This window comes from Scomber scombrus, chromosome 13 (genome assembly GCF_963691925.1).
Source record: "Scomber scombrus chromosome 13, fScoSco1.1, whole genome shotgun sequence".
Taxonomy (NCBI): domain Eukaryota; kingdom Metazoa; phylum Chordata; class Actinopteri; order Scombriformes; family Scombridae; genus Scomber; species Scomber scombrus.
Window position 1 is genome coordinate 19659091 of NC_084982.1, and position 19864 is coordinate 19678954.

The window sequence follows — 19864 nt, forward strand, 5'->3', positions numbered from 1 at the left end:
ACGCGTTATTAGCCTAGTAACGCCGTTACTTTATGCCAAGCCAAGAAAGGCGATTCACTTTTGACAAAAGAAACTGTCTGGCATGATGGAAACAAAACTGTTAGCGGCTAACTAAACTGAAATCATGTGTATCATACCCTGTGTGTAACTTGCCTCACCTTAATTGACCCCGGTGGAGTAGAGAGCTGAAGACGGGTCATAGCAGGAGCAGGAGCTGCAGGAGTCACTTGCAAGTGAGGTGTTATCGCGAGATTTCGAAGTAGAGAAAAAATTACTCAAAAAAACAGGGAAAAAAATTACTCAGAAAAACAAGGGGAAAAAATTACTCAGAAAAACAGGGGGGGAAAAATTAATAAGAAAAACAGAAAAAAAAAATTACTCAGAAAAACAGGAAAAAAAAAATTACTCAGAAAAACAGAAATAATTACTCAGAAAAACTGATCCAAAAAAAATTACTCAGAAAAACAGGAAAAAAATTACTCAGAAAAACTGATCCAAAAAAATTACTCAGAAAAACAGAAATAATTACTCAGAAAAACTGATTTAAAAAAAAATTACTCAGAAAAACAGAAAAAATTACTCAGAAAAACTGATTTAAAAAAAAATTACTCAGAAAAACAGAAAAATTACTCAGAAAAACAGGATCTGTATTTTTTTTTATTGAATGAATGCAATAAGCTTCCGTAAGAAATAACTATTTACAGATTATTATTAGAAAATGATGTACAATTATGAACAAACAAAATATGTATTATTAAATACAACACTACTAAAATTCAAAATGATTTACAATAATAAATTAATAAATAATAACAAATTAATAAAATAAAAAAAATGAAAAAAATAATGTAATAGGCTGAGCAGGCCTGGCAGTGCTGCTGGGCTGGATGGGATGCCACAATAAAGACCCTGGTGTCTTCTGTGGTCAGTGGGACATCATCTGGGCTGGTATTCAGGGTGTTTGGGGGTCTGGTCTCCACTGTCCACTGGGGTTGGTCCGATGGACGATGCCGCCCCCCCCCCCCCCCCCCCCCCCCCCCCCCCGTGCAAAGCGAATTATATAAAATGATCTTAACCAAGGTCTTAAACGAACGAAACGAATTATACTAAAAACAATAAAATTCAAAATCATTTAGATTAATAATTAATTAAACACTCATAAATGTTCTGTGCAAAGGACATTCACGTGTTGCTTCTGCTGCCGCCGTCATCTCCGCTACCAGTTCTGTTTTTATAACACTTAGCTCAGGTGGCTTCATGTGGTCCCCTCTGTATCTTGGGTCAAGCAGTGTTGCTTTGCGCATCATCCACTGGGTGGCAATGATAAATATCCGTTTCCTTTTCTTTTTTTTCTTTACAAAAAAAAAATGAGTAGTATTTGAAATATTTGTTATAATAATGAAATTATATGATACTATAATAACTAAAAAATAATAAAATATGTAACATCTCCAACCACCACCACCACCACCTCTTCTTTCTTCTGTTTGTCTTATTCTTATGTTTTTTTCTTCTTTCTGCTGTTTGTCTTATACTTCTGTGTGTTTTTTCTTCTGTGTATGCCTTTCGCGTCTTATGGGCGGGAACAGCTGGTGACACAGCTGGTGACGCAGCTGGTGACGCAACCAGGAAATGCTTCGAAGGCTAGACCGTACCATTTCAAAACGGTTGATGCATCCTTCTGAGGTTCCTCAGTAGCACGCGGTCTTCGAAGACCGCGAGGCCGCGTCCTTACAAGGATGCAGCCCCTGAATTGAGACACAGCCAATGAGTGGAAATGCGATTTATTCCTGCTGTTGAAATTAACTTGCTGCTTTATGTTCGGGGAGGATGTCTTTATTACACTAAATCAGAAATAGCTGAACAAACTATCTTCTAGCTGTTAACTAAAACACAAAGTGGGGGGTGTTTTAGATTTAAGACCCAGAATTTATCTTTCAAACCATTCAGGCAGGAAATGTAAAAAAATAAATAAATGAAACTTTGATAAAAAAAAATAAACAGGCATGATGTTTACTGTGATGGATTTTTTTGAACTAAATTTAATTGATCTTTTTTACAGCAGACATGTTTGACTTTGCTACGATGCACAATGTTTGGTGTTAAAAAAAAACTGACTGAAACTTGAGCTGCTGAATGACAAATGACAAAAAAAAGTGTTACTTTACTAATTGATTAATTGGTTCCAGTCACTTTTTTCAAGCAAAAATGCCACATTTTTACTGGCTGCAGCTTCTCAGATATGATTTTGTTGCATGTTATTGATCATGTATGATAGTAACTTAAATATTATTTGTTTTTTGACTGTTTTGACCGTGATTAATAATTTAAAAGGACATCAATATGGACCCCCAGGAAGTTGTGATGGAGGCATTTCACTGCTTTTTGATGTTTCATAGACTAAACAATTAATTAACAATCGATGAATTGAGAAAATAATCTGTGGATTAATCAGTAATGACTAATGATTGCTTATGAATTCATTTTAGGACATTTTACAGAGAGTTCATTTGGTATGAATTATAAGCACAATGTTTGGTGTTAAAAAAACTGACTGAAACTTGAGCTGCTGAATGACAAATGACAAAAAAAGTGTTACTTTACTAATTGATTAATTGGTTCCAGTCACTTTTTTCAAGCAAAAATGCCACATTTTTACTGGCTGCAGCTTCTCAGATATGATTTTGTTGCATGTTATTGATCATGTATGATAGTAACTTAAATATTATTTGTTTTTTGACTGTTTTGACCGTGATTAATAATTTAAAAGGACATTTCACTGCTTTTTGATGTTTCATAGACTAAACAATTAATTAACAATCGATGAATTGAGAAAATAATCTGTGGATTAATCAGTAATAACTAATGATTGCTTATGAATTCATTTTAGGACATTTTACAGAGAGTTCATTTGGTATGAATTATAAGGACAAAAACAAAAAAGTGAAGTTGGTTTAGTTGTTGAATGCTGATTTAATATATTTTACAACAAATTAGTGCTGATAATATTTCAATAAATAACAGCATTTGTCATTTTTACATTAACTGTTCCCTCATAACAAATACAGACTTTATTTTAAATTAAACTGCACACCCAATCATAATGTCAACCAAAAATAACACGTCACATACTGTCTGCATGTGTGTTAAACCATATTGGGGCATTTTTCCTTTTTGACATCTATATTCAGGAAGCCACAGAAAAAATTAAATCCCTTACAAGTAACGTCACAGAGACAGGCTGGATCTCTGCTCTGTCCTTCGTTGGAACTAGGTGGTCTGCATCTCCTCCTCTTCCTCAGCAGACTGGTAGTGTCGGTACTCTGGTCTCAGTTCCCAGGTGCTTTTGTGAGCTCCCTTACTGTTATACGAACCGATTTCCTTCATGATCTCCTTCAGGTAGGTCTGAACCAGACAGAGGACAAGTTCACATTTACAGACAGTTAACAGCAACTGACTATATACATATTTAGAAATGTTGTACTTTCTACTCCACTACATTTATTTGACAGCTTTAGTTAATTTTCAGATGAAGATTTGACACAATGGATAATATAACAAGCTTTTAAAATACAACACATTGTTAAAGTGGTTATCAACATTTTTGGCTTTTGACCTCTTATAAAAAGCAGTGTGTAGTCATGGTCACACTTCAGATGTCTAGGAGTTAACAGCTCCACCAAATAGTGATTTTTCCCTCCAAACTTCTCACATGGCTTCATTTCAATAAATATTCAAATGATCCAATATTTCACCAAAAATCAAAGATTATAGAAAAAGTCCAAAACTTAAAACCGATGTGTATCAGACCTTTGTTTTTTTCTTCTTTCCTCTCCCTTTAATCATCTCATGACACCTCAGATTTATCTGGTGACCCTTTGAAGGGGCCTGACCCCTAGGTTGGGAACCACTGGACTAAACTATCTAACTGTATATAAATTAGTGTAAACTAGCTCCACCTCCAGCAGCTACAACAAGAACATGCTGCTCTACCACAGTATTAATAATCTAATGATATAATAATATATCAGTCAGAGGGACAAAAAAGTATTTTACTTTATTACTCTAACTTAAGTACATTCTGCTGTACTTGTTTTCTTTTACTAAAGTAGGCTAGGGTTTTTCATGGTCTTGTAATGGAGTATTTTTAAATTGCTGTATTGGCACTAAAAGGATCTGAACACTTCTTTCAGAATGGAGGAAAACATTGAATAAGATGTCTGAACGGCCAATTTGTGACTCATTCAAATGCTGGGTTCCCTGTAACTGCTCGTATACGCACACACAACTTCACATCACACTTTCATCTGAACAGGTAAAACTGAAGAGGCACAAATCCAACACAAACCTAATTTCTAATACTGGACAGGAGCCTAGAAGACAATCTGTCATTACAAGAGCAGCAGACCATTCAGTGTGAAAGAGCCAATTCTCCGACGACCACTGGGTGTCTCTGCTAGGCTTGTAGAGATGTATTCACTGTACCTGATGAATAACAGCAAAGTGTGAAGACTTTTCATAATGGGCATTTCGGTTACTTCAGTTCATTTAATTTGAGTGTTAGCCAAGTGCTTTGGGAGAGAAATGATGGAGTGTATTGCGGCATTTGACTCCTACTCAGCCGATGGTTATGCAATCAGATGCAATCAGAGGGAGAGGAGGACCTCCAGGTCTCATCAGCACCTACACATTGCTGTTCTCTGCTAGCTGGAACGAATCCACTGTGCTGTATCGATTCATCTCGTGTGTGTGTGCGTGCGTGCGTGCGTGCGGGCCCAAATTTCAGCCACAACAGAAGTGTGAACAGGCATGAACGTCATGCTGTGGGCGATTTGTTCAAATTTAACAAATCAAGGTGGATAGTGGGCAGGTGTATTGTTTTTTTTTGTCCTTCCCGTTATATTGGTGTATGTGTGTTGCTCACCACAGGTTGCTTGGTGATGTCCACCAGGTCCTTAATGTTGTAGTACTGGTGTTTCTCGAAAGCAGAGAAAAGCATGTCCAACACCACCTGCCGCTCAGCTCGCACCATCTTCCCCTCTGACTTCTTCTTCTTCTCATACTCCACCTATAGAATGATAATGAATAATACTACCACTATTACTACAGATACTGCTACTACATTTTTAAATCATAATTAAAGTATATACTAAAGTTTTCTAAAGTTACATTAAATATATATATACATATATATACACACACCTGGTTAATATACAATATTTTCTTTTCTGTTTGGCTACAGAACAGGTGCAATAATTTACCGACTATTGACACGAAACAGGATTCTGTATCATTAGTCCTCTGCCTGTTGGTCTTCCGGATTTATTGCCAGACCTCTTATAGATCATTAACGGGACCTTTTTTTAAATCGTAGTGGTTTTTGTGCCTCTTTTCACCTATTTTTTATTACACCATTTAACCCAAACTGTGGAAAGAACTGGCGTATCAACTGCAAGCAAAAACGTTCCTCCTTTTTTAAACTATTTGAATTTTATCACATGATCTTGCACAATCAATACCAGTGCTCATGCACAATGATTCTGTACCAACAGTAAACAAACTATTAACACAGAGAAGTCCGTACAAATAACCAATTCCTTTCTACTTAAAGTTAACAGACTTAGAGAGAGATATTCTGACTTATAGTCAAATCCTCAAAGTTGGACACTTTGATTAAGTGTACGATCAGGCTACATATCCTGTAATAGACTCAATAGACAGTCTTTTCAACTACACAAACAAAACAAAACTTCTACTGAACAATAGAACAAGTGTGCTACATCTGCCCTCCACCATTTTATTTCAATGTAAAAATTTGGGGTGTAAAACGTCTGCGCAACATGGACGATCTCACAATGCAATGGTTATAGATGCGAAAATTATCATAATGCAACTCTACTACTGTCAGTGATGATGCAAAATGACGATATCCAAATCTCCATTTGCTGCTCAGTATAAACTAAACTACTGAGTGTTTGTTATATTGGGGCGAGAGAATGAGTGAACAAGGGGGTGATTTTAGACAGAGAATGCATCAAAAATTAATTGCTGCTTATTTACATGGAGCAGCATTAAAATTCATTTAGAGTCTTGTTTTTGTCCACCTGGTCCAATATTCACTCTCCTTTACCCCTGTTTTTGATCTCTACCAACTCCTGAGGGAAATATCTGGCTCTTTAGCTGCTAAACACTCCACTGTGATCTCCAGCAAGTCGTTAACTGTGTCTGTTTGCTGTTTGGTGCTGAGCAGGTAGTGCACAATGGATTTTAAAAGCCTTTTCTATGAAAATAGCTGCCTGCTGGGGCTGAAAACAACACTGAGCACGATGAAAGTGATCCAAAACCGTAAAGTTGCAGCCAGACAGTTAAACGCGATAAAGCTCTGTGAGGCAGAGGGGAACTGCAGTGTCGCTCCTGGTTTATGAATAGGAGTCATTTGAAAATCATAAATCATTTATATAGCTGCTTTAAATACCTTACATGCCACTAGTGTAATAATATATAGTAAAATAAATACAATCAACACACACTATGGTCGTCATTTACAACTTTCTAATATACGGTTTGTGATTCAGGCTGCTTGGTGACCTATCGATTACTTTTTATAGGCACATTGTGCAGGTCAGACTTGCAGTGACCGACATTACCTCAGTGCAACTACCGTTTTTTACTGTGTATTAATTATTTTGTAGAAATATTACCTCATCAAATGGGCGATACTGTGTTTTTTAAATTAAACTGTTCTTACATTGAAATCGTGGTTGGCCACAGGCTTGAAGACAGTAGTGATGGCTCTCTCCAGCTGCTGAGACAAACGCTGAGGTTTGGAGGACTCTTGCATCTGCAGCCTGACACACACATACACATACACATACACATACACATACACATACACATACACATACACATACACATACACATACACATACACATACACACATACACACACACATACACACACACACTTTAAACCAAGCCTCTCTCTGCTCCAAACTTGCTTTATTGTTTTCTGTGATCTAACTTGATCTCCACTGACAGATGTGCCCGTTAGCATGAAGGCAACTGTCAGCACCTTGAGGTTAAACTAACCAAATATGTAATGGCAGCTGCTCTGTTCAAAGATATTCTGCTTTCTATTTATTTTTTGTTGACTTTCATTCATCGTGACTTTACACGTCATTGAACACATTTTATTAAGACTGATGGCTGAATACAGCAAGGATTATAGGCCTGGAAGACACATTAAATACAACACACTGCAGCTGCCTGTCATGATTGCCATAATATATTCATAATGACAGATTAACCATAAACAAGTAAAGCTTGATGCAAAAAACTGTTTCTATATCTACATACTTCTTTTTTGTCTCATTTATTTGTTGTCATATTTCATCCTCCTCCATATGTTAATAAATGTAAAATAAATACACATAACTTCATAAATAACTACCATAAAATACAATGACAATTCAATAGAGAAAAAACACAAATATGATTTTAAAAGAGGACATATCATGCACATTTCCAGGTATATATATTCTGGGGCTCCACTGGAATATTTGCATGATTTACGGTTAAAAAAACTCTGTATTTGTCTTACACTGACTCTTTATGCAGCTCCTCAGTTCAGCCTCTGTCTACAACAGGCTGTTTTAGCTCCTGTCTCTTTAAGCCCCCCCTCCTGATGACTCTACTCTGCTCTGATTGGTTAGCTTTAGGCCGGCTACGTCAACAAACCATGCAACAAACTGTAATAGTAGGATTTCACTACTAATTTCTCTCTCTCTTTACTCAAAATATCGACTTCTCAAATACATCTGTACATATATGTCTGGGCTTTTCACTTGCCAGGAGCCTTTTTACATTCATTAACTTCAAGTTTTTGAACTCTCACCGTGTTTAGTATAGATAGCAGGATTATGGCAGAATATAAATGAGAGAAAACCACAAAAAGCATAATATATCCCCTTTAAAGTGATTTCTAAATCATTTTTTACCCTTTAAAATGCATCATAATGTGGTAAAGTGCTACATAAAATCACTTTATGGGCATCTTTGGTGAAGTTTCTACCAAAACTGTTCTTGGATCATGCTCACAAGGACACACACACACAAACACAAACACACACACACACAGATGCCACCATGACAACATAATGTCCTGTAGCCTGCCATGATGAAGGGACAGTTGTCAGCTGCCATCCAAATGGGAGATTACAAAATAGGAGTGAAAAGAGAAGACTTTGTCAAGTGTTATTATTAATACAATTGGACAAATGCAAGTTCAGTGTGTACTTTACTCAAATATCACTATCTGCAACCTCTAAGAATCACAACACTGGTCAGCACACAAACCTGAAAAGATAGTTTGATGACCAAGACCAAGTTTTTTTAAACATGAACCATCCCCCCCTTTAAAGGATTTGGCTGCTGAATTTCTATATTTTTTCTTATTGTCAACGAATGATAACAAAGCAACACTGCACATGTGCGGGAATGTGTTTCTGTTTTCAAGCCTCTCGATTTTGTACTATATTATAGACTCATCAAAAAACTTCAGTACATAGTCAAGAGGTTGTGATACGTAGCACAACAAGCTAGGAAAGAGAGCTTACTATCATATTGAATTTTTGCTCTTAAGATCCATATCTAAACAAGTTACAGTAACCACTGACTTGGATGGATGAAAAAACATGACACCCAGTGCAGCATTGTGGCTCACTGGTGTGTTTTTAATAGTTTTGGACAATAAGTAATGTAACTTATTACATTTGATTACTTGTGGATTGATGATTGACATGATTTATAAGGGAGATAATTTCTTATAAAGCAAGATGTATCTCTCATTTGAAAATGTATTCATTAGTTCATGTAGATTTTGGAATAAAATAGAGATATTTTATGAAAAAAGTCAATAGTCTGGCACGAGCTTGATTAGTACTGTGACATCATTTAAGCCCATGTCATGATTTATTTACAAAATCTAAAAAAATGTGTAATCTGTTATCTGTAACAGATAACAGTTACATGTATTTTGTTATTAAATTACGGAACGCCGTTTCATGTAACTAGTTATTTTCCACCACTGCCAACAACAGAGCTCTGCAGCACAGAGAAATACAATATATCAGGCTTTGTATACAGACACAATACTTTTAAGTAGGATGAGCTCATTGTTGGTTTGGCTCTGCATATGTGATTTGTTGACAGTAAGAAAAATATAGAAATTCACCAGCTTAATCCTTTAAAAGTGTGTTCCTGTGATGTGTTCTGCTGGTTTGAATGGCTGACACAGAAGTTGTCTCACACACTAAAGGAAACTGTGTGTTTGCCTTGGGTTTTATTGTAGTAGAGCATTTGCCAGTGATGCAGTTGCTATAGCAATACCATCCACTAACTCTGACTGGAATAACGGATTCCAGTGAAGAGGAGAGGATGTCAGAAAGCATAAAAAACAAAACAAATGAGTGGATTGAAGGGTTTACAGTATGTACACAAACAGACAGTTAAACGTAATCACGTCTCCTGTTGAAATTAATTCACCACACTGAAACAGATTTTGTCTTGTCAAGTAAATTCAACGGCACATTTTTGGAAAAAATCAATTGCTGCTGTAACCATTTAAAGTACATTTGTGAGTATATGATTACAACAATTGTATGAATAATTAATCAGTAGTTAAGTCTGCTCCCTCACTGTAGTGGAAACACTGTGACATATTTTGCAACACTGAAATATTACACATGGCAGATCATCATCATCATCATCATCAGGTTTAAATCTAAAATGTCAGCTATATAACTTAATGGAGGAGCTTTATAAGTTGAAGGGAAAACTGTTCAAGATCAACATTACTGCACAAATCTTATGCTGTTATTCGGTGATAGAAGATTCGTCTATGCTTCCATTTTTTTAACCTACATTTTCATTAATATATTTCCACTAAATAATATTTTTTTTTAGCTCTATCCCATCTTTCTAACCCAGTGAACTGTGAGGCAGTGTGACATTTACATTACTCTGACATAACTCTGAGGCACGTTTAAAGCGCTCAGTCTCTCCATACTGCGGCAGTGTTCAAAGTTCACTCACTTCTTCAGCTTCATGTAGTTGTCATTGACGACTGGTCTGCATTCAGCTCTGTGCACCACCATCCCCTCCAGACTGATTTCATCTACAACAAAGACAGTGACTCAGCACCTCAATCATGATTCAGACAAACAGACGTGCTGCATTTGTGGGAGAAAACAAAAGTAAAGCTCTTTATATTAGCCACATTTACTGATGTGAACTCCACTGAGTGGTTTTTCACAAGTATGTACAACATTATTGGCACTTTAACTATGCAATGGGAATAATTTGGTAGTTTTATACTTATTTGAATATATAACAATGTTTCCTTTGTTTTCATTAATTGTATTATTTACTCACTGTTTTTAGATTATTGGATGGAGGGTAGGGGTTCAGCTTGTGGTCTGATGTTGATGTATAGTTATATAAAGCTGTTTGCTGAACCTTCATAGTGTGTTTGGTTAAAGGACAAAGTAAAAGCGATATCATTTTGAGTAGAAAAATACAATATAAAAGTAGATGTTTTATTGTTTCACAGCAAGTTTATCTGAAATGTCTCCCGTTCCACCTGATATCCCAAAAACCTGCCGGAGCCCACCAGATGTAAATGGGTGGGTGTGATTTATGCCACATTTGTATCATAAGGTAGTTACTGTAATTATTAGTTTGACTATATTGAGTACAATCATAATAACATCATAAACTTCTCTCCCTTACTCCCTCTCTCTACCTCAACCGGTCAAGGCAGATGGCCGCCCACCCAGAGTCCGGTTCTGCTTGAGGTTCCTTCCCGTTAAAGGGGATTTCTTTTCCCTTGCCGCTGCCGCCAAGTGCTGCTCATGTAGGAATGTTGGGTCTCTGTGAATTAAATTAAAGAGTACAGTCTAGACCTGAAAAGTGCCCTGAGATAACTTTTGTTGTGATTTGGTGCTATATAAATGAAGATTGATTAAACTAAATTAAATGTCTATTAAATCATCATTCATGTTGACATCCAAGTCCAGTTATTACTAGGAAACAGAAAACTCCAATACATTCGACTTGGTGCAGAGTAAGTCAGAATTTACCAAAAAGGCAAACAAATATAGCAAAAGTAAAATCTTAAAGAAAAGTAAGTATGAGAGTGTGTAATTATACGCACATCATGTACACAGTTACTAAAACAGCACCAATGAAACATACTGATGAACATTCAAAATGTGACATGTTGACCTGGTCCTAAGATGTGGATCGAAACCTTGTCCATTTTACTCTTGTTCTAAGGTAATTAAAAACACATTTAAAGGACCAGTGTGTAAGATTTAGGCGGGACCTATTGGCAGAAATGGAATATAATATTCATAAGTATGTTTTAATTTGTGTATAATAACCCAAAAAATAAGAATCATTGTGTTTACATTGCCTTAGAATGAGTCCTGTATATCTACGGAGGGAGCGGGTTCTCTTCCATGGTGCTCACCATGTTTCAATGCCATGTTTCTACAGTAGGCCAACATCACCACTAGACTGTGTAGTGTTCAAACATGCTGTCTAACAGCTTGGTATCTGAGCTGTACAGAGGCAGACCGGAAAAGTCTCCAGTGAGTCATAAGAACCGCAGAGAAAGTCATTGGACTCACCATGCCCACTCTGGAGGACATCTTCAGAACACGCTGCCTCCGCAAGACTAACAACATCCTGAAAGATGCGACCCACCCCTGTCATTACCTGTTCTCCCTGTTACCCTCTGGGAGGCGCTACAGACAACTCAAAGCTTGCACCTCCAGACTGAAGGACAGCTTTTATCCAAGAGCCATCACTGATCTGAACAAAACCAAACACTGCCCCACCACTGTGTCATGAACTGTATTGAGAATCATTTTATTACAACCTAACTCAAATGTGCAATAATAGGACAACTTGTGCAATACTGCTGTCGAGCTGCTTTTAAATGCTTTTTAAAAATATATATTATTGATTTGGGATGATTGTGTGCATGTGTGTATTTATTACTGTTTATTTTCCATTTTTTATATTCAGGCAAGGCAAAGCATGTTATTGTACTTCTTGTGAAATGACAATAAAGTCTATTCTATTCTAGACTGCACCTTTAATTAATTTAGTGTTGTCAATTTTCCACAGATCTCAACTCAGAATTGTGCTGATAATAAATCCAGAGAAGTGTATGAGTATTTATCAGCATGACTCTTGGTGGTCCTGGAAGTTGAGCCGAAGGTAATCATGGAAGAGATCGAGAGCCCAGCAATCACTAACAGAGCTCAGCAGAGATGGGACTAAGTGCCAGAAGGACGGTCGCAGCTTTGAGGCCGTTTACCAAACTGTCATGATGGATTGCTGCGGAGGAACCAGAGTGTCACTCCACATGAAGTCACGCTCTCAGCAGTGGAGGCTCTCTGTACTTACTGGGAGGGTATAAATAACCAGGTAAACTGTGGGATTTTACTCAGGCCATACAAGTGTTGTATCATATTGTGTGAAATTTCAGAGCAAATGAAAAAAATCCTTATGCTGGAGAATATTTTGAGTATTACACTGTGCTGCCAGTTTATTAACTAAATCTAACACAAACCAGTACAGCAGGCTAGCAATTAATCCAACATTTATGAAGTATTCTGTCCTAATATGATTAGACTTGATTATTGCAGATAAATTGGTACTGGTGTAAACATTGGCTGATAAGTAACAATAAAATTGCAGCACAGAAATTCCAAATATACTGTTTGTTTGTTTTTAGGTAATTTAGGAACAGTGTCTCCATCACATCAAGCTAAAATGTCTTTTTCAGTACCAATTGTGGTCACACATCTGAAATATCTTATGTATAAAAAAAAAAAAAAATATATATATATATATTGTTGTGGAACATCAAATATCTTAAATATTTCTGCTCCTTTCTATCATATGTTCTCAGTTTAGGGATATTACAGTTGCACACTTGCCACTTGTAAAGTCGTCCGCTTCCTCTACTCACTAACTGATTTGGGAAAGCCCTGAATATGGTGAACATGCACAAAAACTGACATCAGACTCATCTAAACACTGAATCATGTAACTGTGAAGAAGACGCCAAGGACCGAACATCTGTGGAGAAACATTAAGACTGTTGGGACTAAAAATGTTAAATTAGTGGTGTTTAACAATACAACACATTTAGTATTAAAGGTTGTGAAGAGAAAGACAAACTGCAACTTTCTTCCCTTCAGACAACATATTTTCAGATCTAAATATGATCCTCAATATGAATAAATACTAAAGCATACAGTCACCACTGAGCGAGTTATGTTCCCATAAAACTCACAGCTCGACATTTTCAGCCATTTCTGATTCAAGTTGAATGTTTTTTTTTTCCCTTTTTGGTGGGTTTATTTTTCAAGCTGCTCTTTCATGAAGTGCTTTAGCAAACTATTCAACTGTCCAACCCACGTGAACCATTTCATATCTCCTCTGATCCTCTGTCATCATGATCATGAATCAGCTGTCCAGGGAAATGGTGGAGTTCAGCTGGTGAGCGTTGGTGTTCAATTGGCACCAGCTTGGTCTATTGTGCATTGTTGTATGATTTGGCATCGATGTTGTATTTGAACATATATAAAAAGACCTGAGGAGACACTACATTTCCTAGCAATCAGTTCACAAAAGCGGCAGAGAGAGAGAAGCTTAAAGGGCAAGCACAGAGGGGACGTCCACAAAGAACTGCAGAGGTCAACAGATAGGGGATGAAGAACTGGTAACAAGCAGACTGACAGGTCCACATGACCTGCGGAAGAGCGAAAGAGGCTGCTGTTCTTCAAATGCCACAAACCGTTGGGGATCCTCAGATGTATCATCCTGTAAAATGAGAATTAGTAACTCCTCCTGGGATTCATGCCAATTTCCTTCCTCATCTCCATGTTTCCCCTCAATCGCATCTTTTCCTTTTTCCCTTGGAACGCGTGGGAGAGGCGTAAAAGAAAAATAAAACGGTGAAATACTTTGTGCCTTCCCTCTCAGGCGTCATCTGAAGCGACGTCAGATGCCGGTGACGGTGGCACAGCAGGATCTCCAGTCAGTCAGGCTTCCACACTATTTCTGCTCTGTGGTGCTGCTCTCTTTGTGTTTTCACCAATAATGTGATGTACCGTCCAGATAAGAATAATGAGGGAGCGTGTCACCACCGCTCCTGCTGCTCCTCTTTTATTGATGTCCTCCCACATGACAAAATGAATTAAAAAAAAAATTTAAAAAATAGTCTCTGCATGTCGTCCCTTAAAAGCATCCACGCATGCACAACAAACATCTTTTCATCCCGTTTACAGCTCAATCCACAATTATATTTTTAAGTATATTTGGATACAAATGAGCCATTTCTACTGGCACCAAAGCGTTTTTCTATTCATCCACTATTTGTGTCTATTTAACGGTACCAATCAAAGTTTGAACACACCTTTCCATTCACTTAGATGAGAAAAGTATGTAAACTTTTGACTACCCCTTCCCAACTAAAATGGAGAGGCCTGGAGATATTCTTTTTATTTTTTGTGAACAAATCACATAAAACCAGAACCAAAACCTTCTGATTCTCAACCAAAAACCCATTGCTTCCCTCTGAAGACATAAATCTGTAAAAACATAAATATATAAGTGATTTGCTTAAACAGGAATAAGGAGACTATTTCCAGACCCTGATTATTATACATTTGGTTCTTTAGTGAATATTTACAGCAGCAATGGGGTATGTGGGACGGACTCAAAATTACTATGACTCATGTTCATGATAATGAAGGAACATGTGAGCCAGTGCAACAGTGCGGCTCATTTTTGTGCGTTTTTAGCTTTAGTTCGTTTTTGAGCAACAGTGGAGCTTTATAGCTTCAGAAACACAGACGACACTTGTTGGTTTTGGTCTTTAATGGGATTTGCTGACAAAGAGAAGATTATATGTTGCCAGCCTTGTTATTCATTTTTTTTTTAAAACAGCCTTGATTCATTTAGCGCTACTTAAAGCTGAAACAATGCAGATGCAACATCCGTGGTTACCACAGTAACAAACACACGCCACCCGATATCACGTGTCACACAACATTCCATCAACCGATCACAAGAGTCCGTTTTGTTAATCTTGAGGCAACAAACACTTACATGTCAGCACGTGTCACATGGCTTGCTGATGTTCATCTGTGCCTTTTCCACAAATGGATGCAATTATGTGCAATTATCAGCTGGTGAGTGCCAGAGATCGTGCCAGCAACACGTCTAAAAACACACCCACACACACACACGAGAAACATGTGCACATATACGCACAACTACTGAACATGCTACCCCAACATCCCTGTTGAGCGTTCGATAGAGACCAACAGGGTCAAGGCGAGAGATGAGAACCTCTTCTTTTCCTGCTTCCTCTCTTCAGGATCCAGAGGGACTGTATGTAGGAGAGAAAAGTCTTTCTAAACATGGAGAGACATAAATACTGAAGATCGAGAGCGAGAGGACGAGCCTGGGATGTGGACTGACCACAGCAAGTGTGGTTCAAGGCTTCTGTGCGGAGGAGGAAAATAAATAGAAGACTCCTGCATGCTGGCTTGACTTCTTAGTGCTGGATCAATGTGTTGGTCCACACATTCAGCAGACATTCAATATCCTAATTTTCCTACGCATCTATCATTCAGGGCTGCATAAGAATTTATTATCCTCCATCAGATGAAGAGCGGAGGCTGGGATTTACGGTTTTGATTATGACGCAGTTATTGAGCTGATTCTGCTTTCATTTATGATAGTAATATCTGTGTGCTGCCATGGACACGATGGGCCTCATAAACACTCATACAAACAGATTTTAGGTGGCTTGTAAAAATGATTTAAGAGAACGCGTTTCATTCACCAATTTTCTGGCATCCAGAATTTTCACTCAAGTAGAAATTTAATTTAATTTAAGAAATTTTAAAAAAAAGAGAGAAAACACTATTTAGCCCAATCTGGACAGGATAAACATTACAGGGGGAGATGGAGAATTAAATATTCACTGAGCTCCTTGTCCTGTCTTAAATCAGTCGGACAGCGAGGTTCAAAAGCAGACGAAGCAAAAAACCAAAAGAGAAAGTCGGAACTGATGTAAAAAGAGATAACGATCAAACATCATCAGTCAACTCTGAGTTGCCCGGTTACAACTGATTTATGACTTTCGTACACCCACTTATATTTCCCTGACCACTCCCCACCCAGTTTTCGAAACCACACCTGTTTTCTTTGTCTGTTGGTCTCATGTCCAACCCCAGAAATGATGATGCTACAAATCTGGGCCTGAAGTTCACCGTCCAATAAAATCTCTGTCTGTCCGATGCCACCCGTCACATTAATTAATCGACTGTATAGCCTCAGGCCCTTGAGCGCCCCCTCTGGAGGAGTTGCGCTTAGAGTCTTCCGGGGTCGACCAAAGATCAACTCAGCCGGTGCAGGGAGTTTACTACAGTTCAGGGTCCTGTTTGGAGAAGAATATTAAAAGGAATGGCTTTCATGCCTCCTCACAAATATATAAAATATTATATATATGTATGATGAACTTCTACATATTAAATATGTAATTCTCACACATACTGATTACATAACCTTCAAACATTTTCTAAGTATGATAGTCAAGATAAAATGTTCCTTAGTAAAGTTTCTGGATGGGAGTTTAGCGATCGCAGAATTATAGGATATATGAACATTAAAGAGGAGAGCTGGGGGTGAGGCTGCATGAGGTGAATTTGAGTCAAAAAATGTACTCTTCCAAGTCATAACTCAATGAAGTCTTAACATGAAGACATGAAACATACACTGATATCATTTAGTGTGATTACACTTTCAGAGAATTTCTGTGTTTCTAATTTTAGTTGAAAATAAATATCCATAAAATCGACAACTGCTCTCTCGCTCTCACTGTGGTGTTGAGTCGAATGTTGTGTTTACAAACAGAATAGTATGTCTTTAAGCTGTAATCACTCTTCTCCCACATAGTTGTGTAACAAGCACACACACATTTGCTCTCTGCCTGCCCATCATGTCATACTCTTAATTACAGCGGATTAAATTTAACACAAATAATGTCAAAACAATAGCAGGCGAGTGCAGACAGAGTGTTGAGTGTCGATGCTACTGAGTCATGATCCACAATATTAAAAACACTCATAACTGTTCAATGAGTTCAGCTCGTGAAAACACTCTGAATATGACACAGGACTCTCTACATGACCTGCACTGTCTATACTTCTGACACTTCATCTCTATTTGTTTTTCTCTCTTTTGTGCTTCAACTGGAATATGAACATTATTTGAGTTGGCGTTTAGTGTTTAATTTGTTCTCTCTTTTAGTTTAATGTGTTAGTGTGCTAACATTTGCTAATTAGCAGTACAGCGGAGTACAGCCTCGACTGATGGGAATGTCATTACTTTTACAGGTTATTGCGCATGAATCAAAGTATTGGACAAATCACAATTTTTAACCTGATGGTGGCACTAGGTGAAAGGTTAAGGGATCAACAAAGTAAAAAAAGGTATCTTAAGGGGACATCAACCAAACTTCACAGTAATCCATCCGATAGTTGTTGAAACATCTCCCGAAAGACCAAGATTCATCATCTATGAACGATTGATGTCTCTACAAACTTTTGTGGCAAATCTGGTTGACTTTGACATGTATTCAGGGAAAGTGAAAACCTGCTGCTGGCACAAAAGTAAAAAGTAAAGAGTAAAGTCAAGTCTGTAGTGTTCATCTTCTGGAAACAACGAATGTCTATTCAAAATTAAATTGCAGTGCATCAAGTAGTTGTTGAGATATTTCAGTCTGGGCTAAAGCGGTGCACCGGTCAAAACACATCGATGTGTCTCCATGATAAAAATCTGCCATCAAGACAAAAAGAGCTGACGATGCTCCTGAAAAACTAATCAAGAGTCTGATTAAAGATTATGAAGAATTTATTCAAGTTAAATATTTGTCATGAGCAGAATTTTCATTCATTTTCATTTTCAGAGCAGCGTTGCCAACAACACACTGTAATATCTGCTCTTTTATTACATAATAATGTGATTTCATGGCAATTCTGGCAATAATTCTCTGTAATTAGCTGTTTTTTTTTCCTCTATAATGAAACATATCTTGATATAAAATAAAGCAACAGTGCAGTACAATGAAATCAGGGAAAGACTGAATGAAACCCAAAAAATGGCTGTACCAGTTTAAATCTGCATGAATGTACTCTATAGAATAAATTCACAAACTACTGATAGGCAGAATAAGGAGAAGGTCAGCTGAAAAACACATTCATGCATTTATTTAAAACATATTTATAAGCGTTACATTTTGATGTTTCGGCAAGAGCAGAGAAGCGAAAAAGGGCCGAGTGAAGATGACAGACGAAGAGAGACAGATGCGAAGGTGAGGAGGTCACTCATCCGCCCCCTCACGCTCATCTCTTACCTCCATTTGCTTTGAGGCCCTTTCCTCAAAGCTCTGACCTTCCTAATGTTAAACACAACAAACAGTTTGCCGCCCACCAAGCCTCCATCTACCATCGCTGTCTCTGTAACTCTGTAACCATCCCTCCTCAGCTGTGTTTCAACATATACAAGTCACAGAGCCGACACACACTACAGTTGGGCAAATAAATACAAACAGGTCAGTCAAGGACCTCCAGCAGCCTGCTACACGGACGACGCTCTTCAGTATTCAGCTTCCCAACAGTTCTTCCTTTTCTCTTTTTAAGGTTTACTGACCTAAAGCTCCATTCAGAGTCTGCAAAAATAACTTTCTTTTTTCCAAACATGAGGTATGACCCATTGCATAAAAGCTGCCTGTTACTGTGCCTCAGGCTCTTCAGGCGATCCTGTGTTGTTGTTTTTTTTGCACTGAGATCACTCTCCAATAAAACTTTTGGATTATTTCATTGCCACACTCTCTCTCTAAAAAGGACACTGTGTTGCCCCTAAGGCATTTCTCTTATTCATTTGTAATGTCTGCTTTGTAGTTACAAAATAAGAGTAAAAAGTTTTATTAAGAGGGTTTTATTTTGAAGGCCCACTCACTGATGATGTCACTTCCTTAAGGTCACCTGTGTTGGTTGACTTCCTGTTTAGTTCTTTTTCTCCTTGGACTGAGAGTGAGGCAGACATGTTCTGAAGCTATCGTAGCTACCCGCTGAGAAATATTGTACAGGCAACGCCGTAAGTGTACACATTTCATGTTTAAGGTGTTAAAAACAATAAATAGTGATAGCTGCTAGAAATATATATTTTATTTGTAATTAAAAAGGGACATTTTGCCTATGTTATTTACACATTTAAAAACATTCTGCTGGCTATAATTACAGTACTTCATTGTGCCTAAAACTATGCTAATTCATGTTTTATGTTATCTAAAATGCAATATTTGTTGTATTTACAGTTTTCACCAATTGTCATTGAAGACTGCTGAGTAAATGGTCAACTCCACCACGACTCATGTTTTCATTGGACACGGTTTAACTCGGTGTTGAAACAGAGTTGCTACACTCTGAGTGAGAACACTACAGTGAAAAGGCGGCACTCAATGTTTCAAAGTGTTCGAGATGGCAGCTAGCAACAAGTCGGGAGCAGCAAGTGCTAAAAGCAACACATCATCGTCATCATCAAACGTAGCTCGTGCCAGAGCTAAAGCAGAAGCTGCTAAGGTGAGAGCTTCATATGCTAGCCAGGAGGCTAAATTAAAACTGGAAAAGGCTGCTAAAGAAGCAGAAAGGAAAACAAGAGAGGCTCAAAATGAGTTAGACACTGCTAGAATCGATACAGAGCTGGAAGTGCT

General features: G+C 37.7%; 1 protein-coding gene across 1 annotated transcript in view; it reads right to left on the bottom strand.

The window, feature by feature from the left end:
* Window positions 1–3270: 3270 nt before the first annotated feature.
* LOC133993340 (general transcription factor IIF subunit 2-like) overlaps window positions 3271–19864 on the bottom strand; it is a 55127-nt gene continuing 38533 nt past the window's right edge. The window contains exons 5-8 of the mRNA XM_062432255.1: window positions 10093–10174; window positions 6749–6848; window positions 4925–5068; window positions 3271–3405 (exon numbers count right to left, since the gene is read on the bottom strand). Of these exons, the coding sequence (XP_062288239.1) occupies window positions 3271–3405; window positions 4925–5068; window positions 6749–6848; window positions 10093–10174 (461 nt within the window). The remainder of the gene's footprint in view (window positions 3406–4924; window positions 5069–6748; window positions 6849–10092; window positions 10175–19864) is intronic.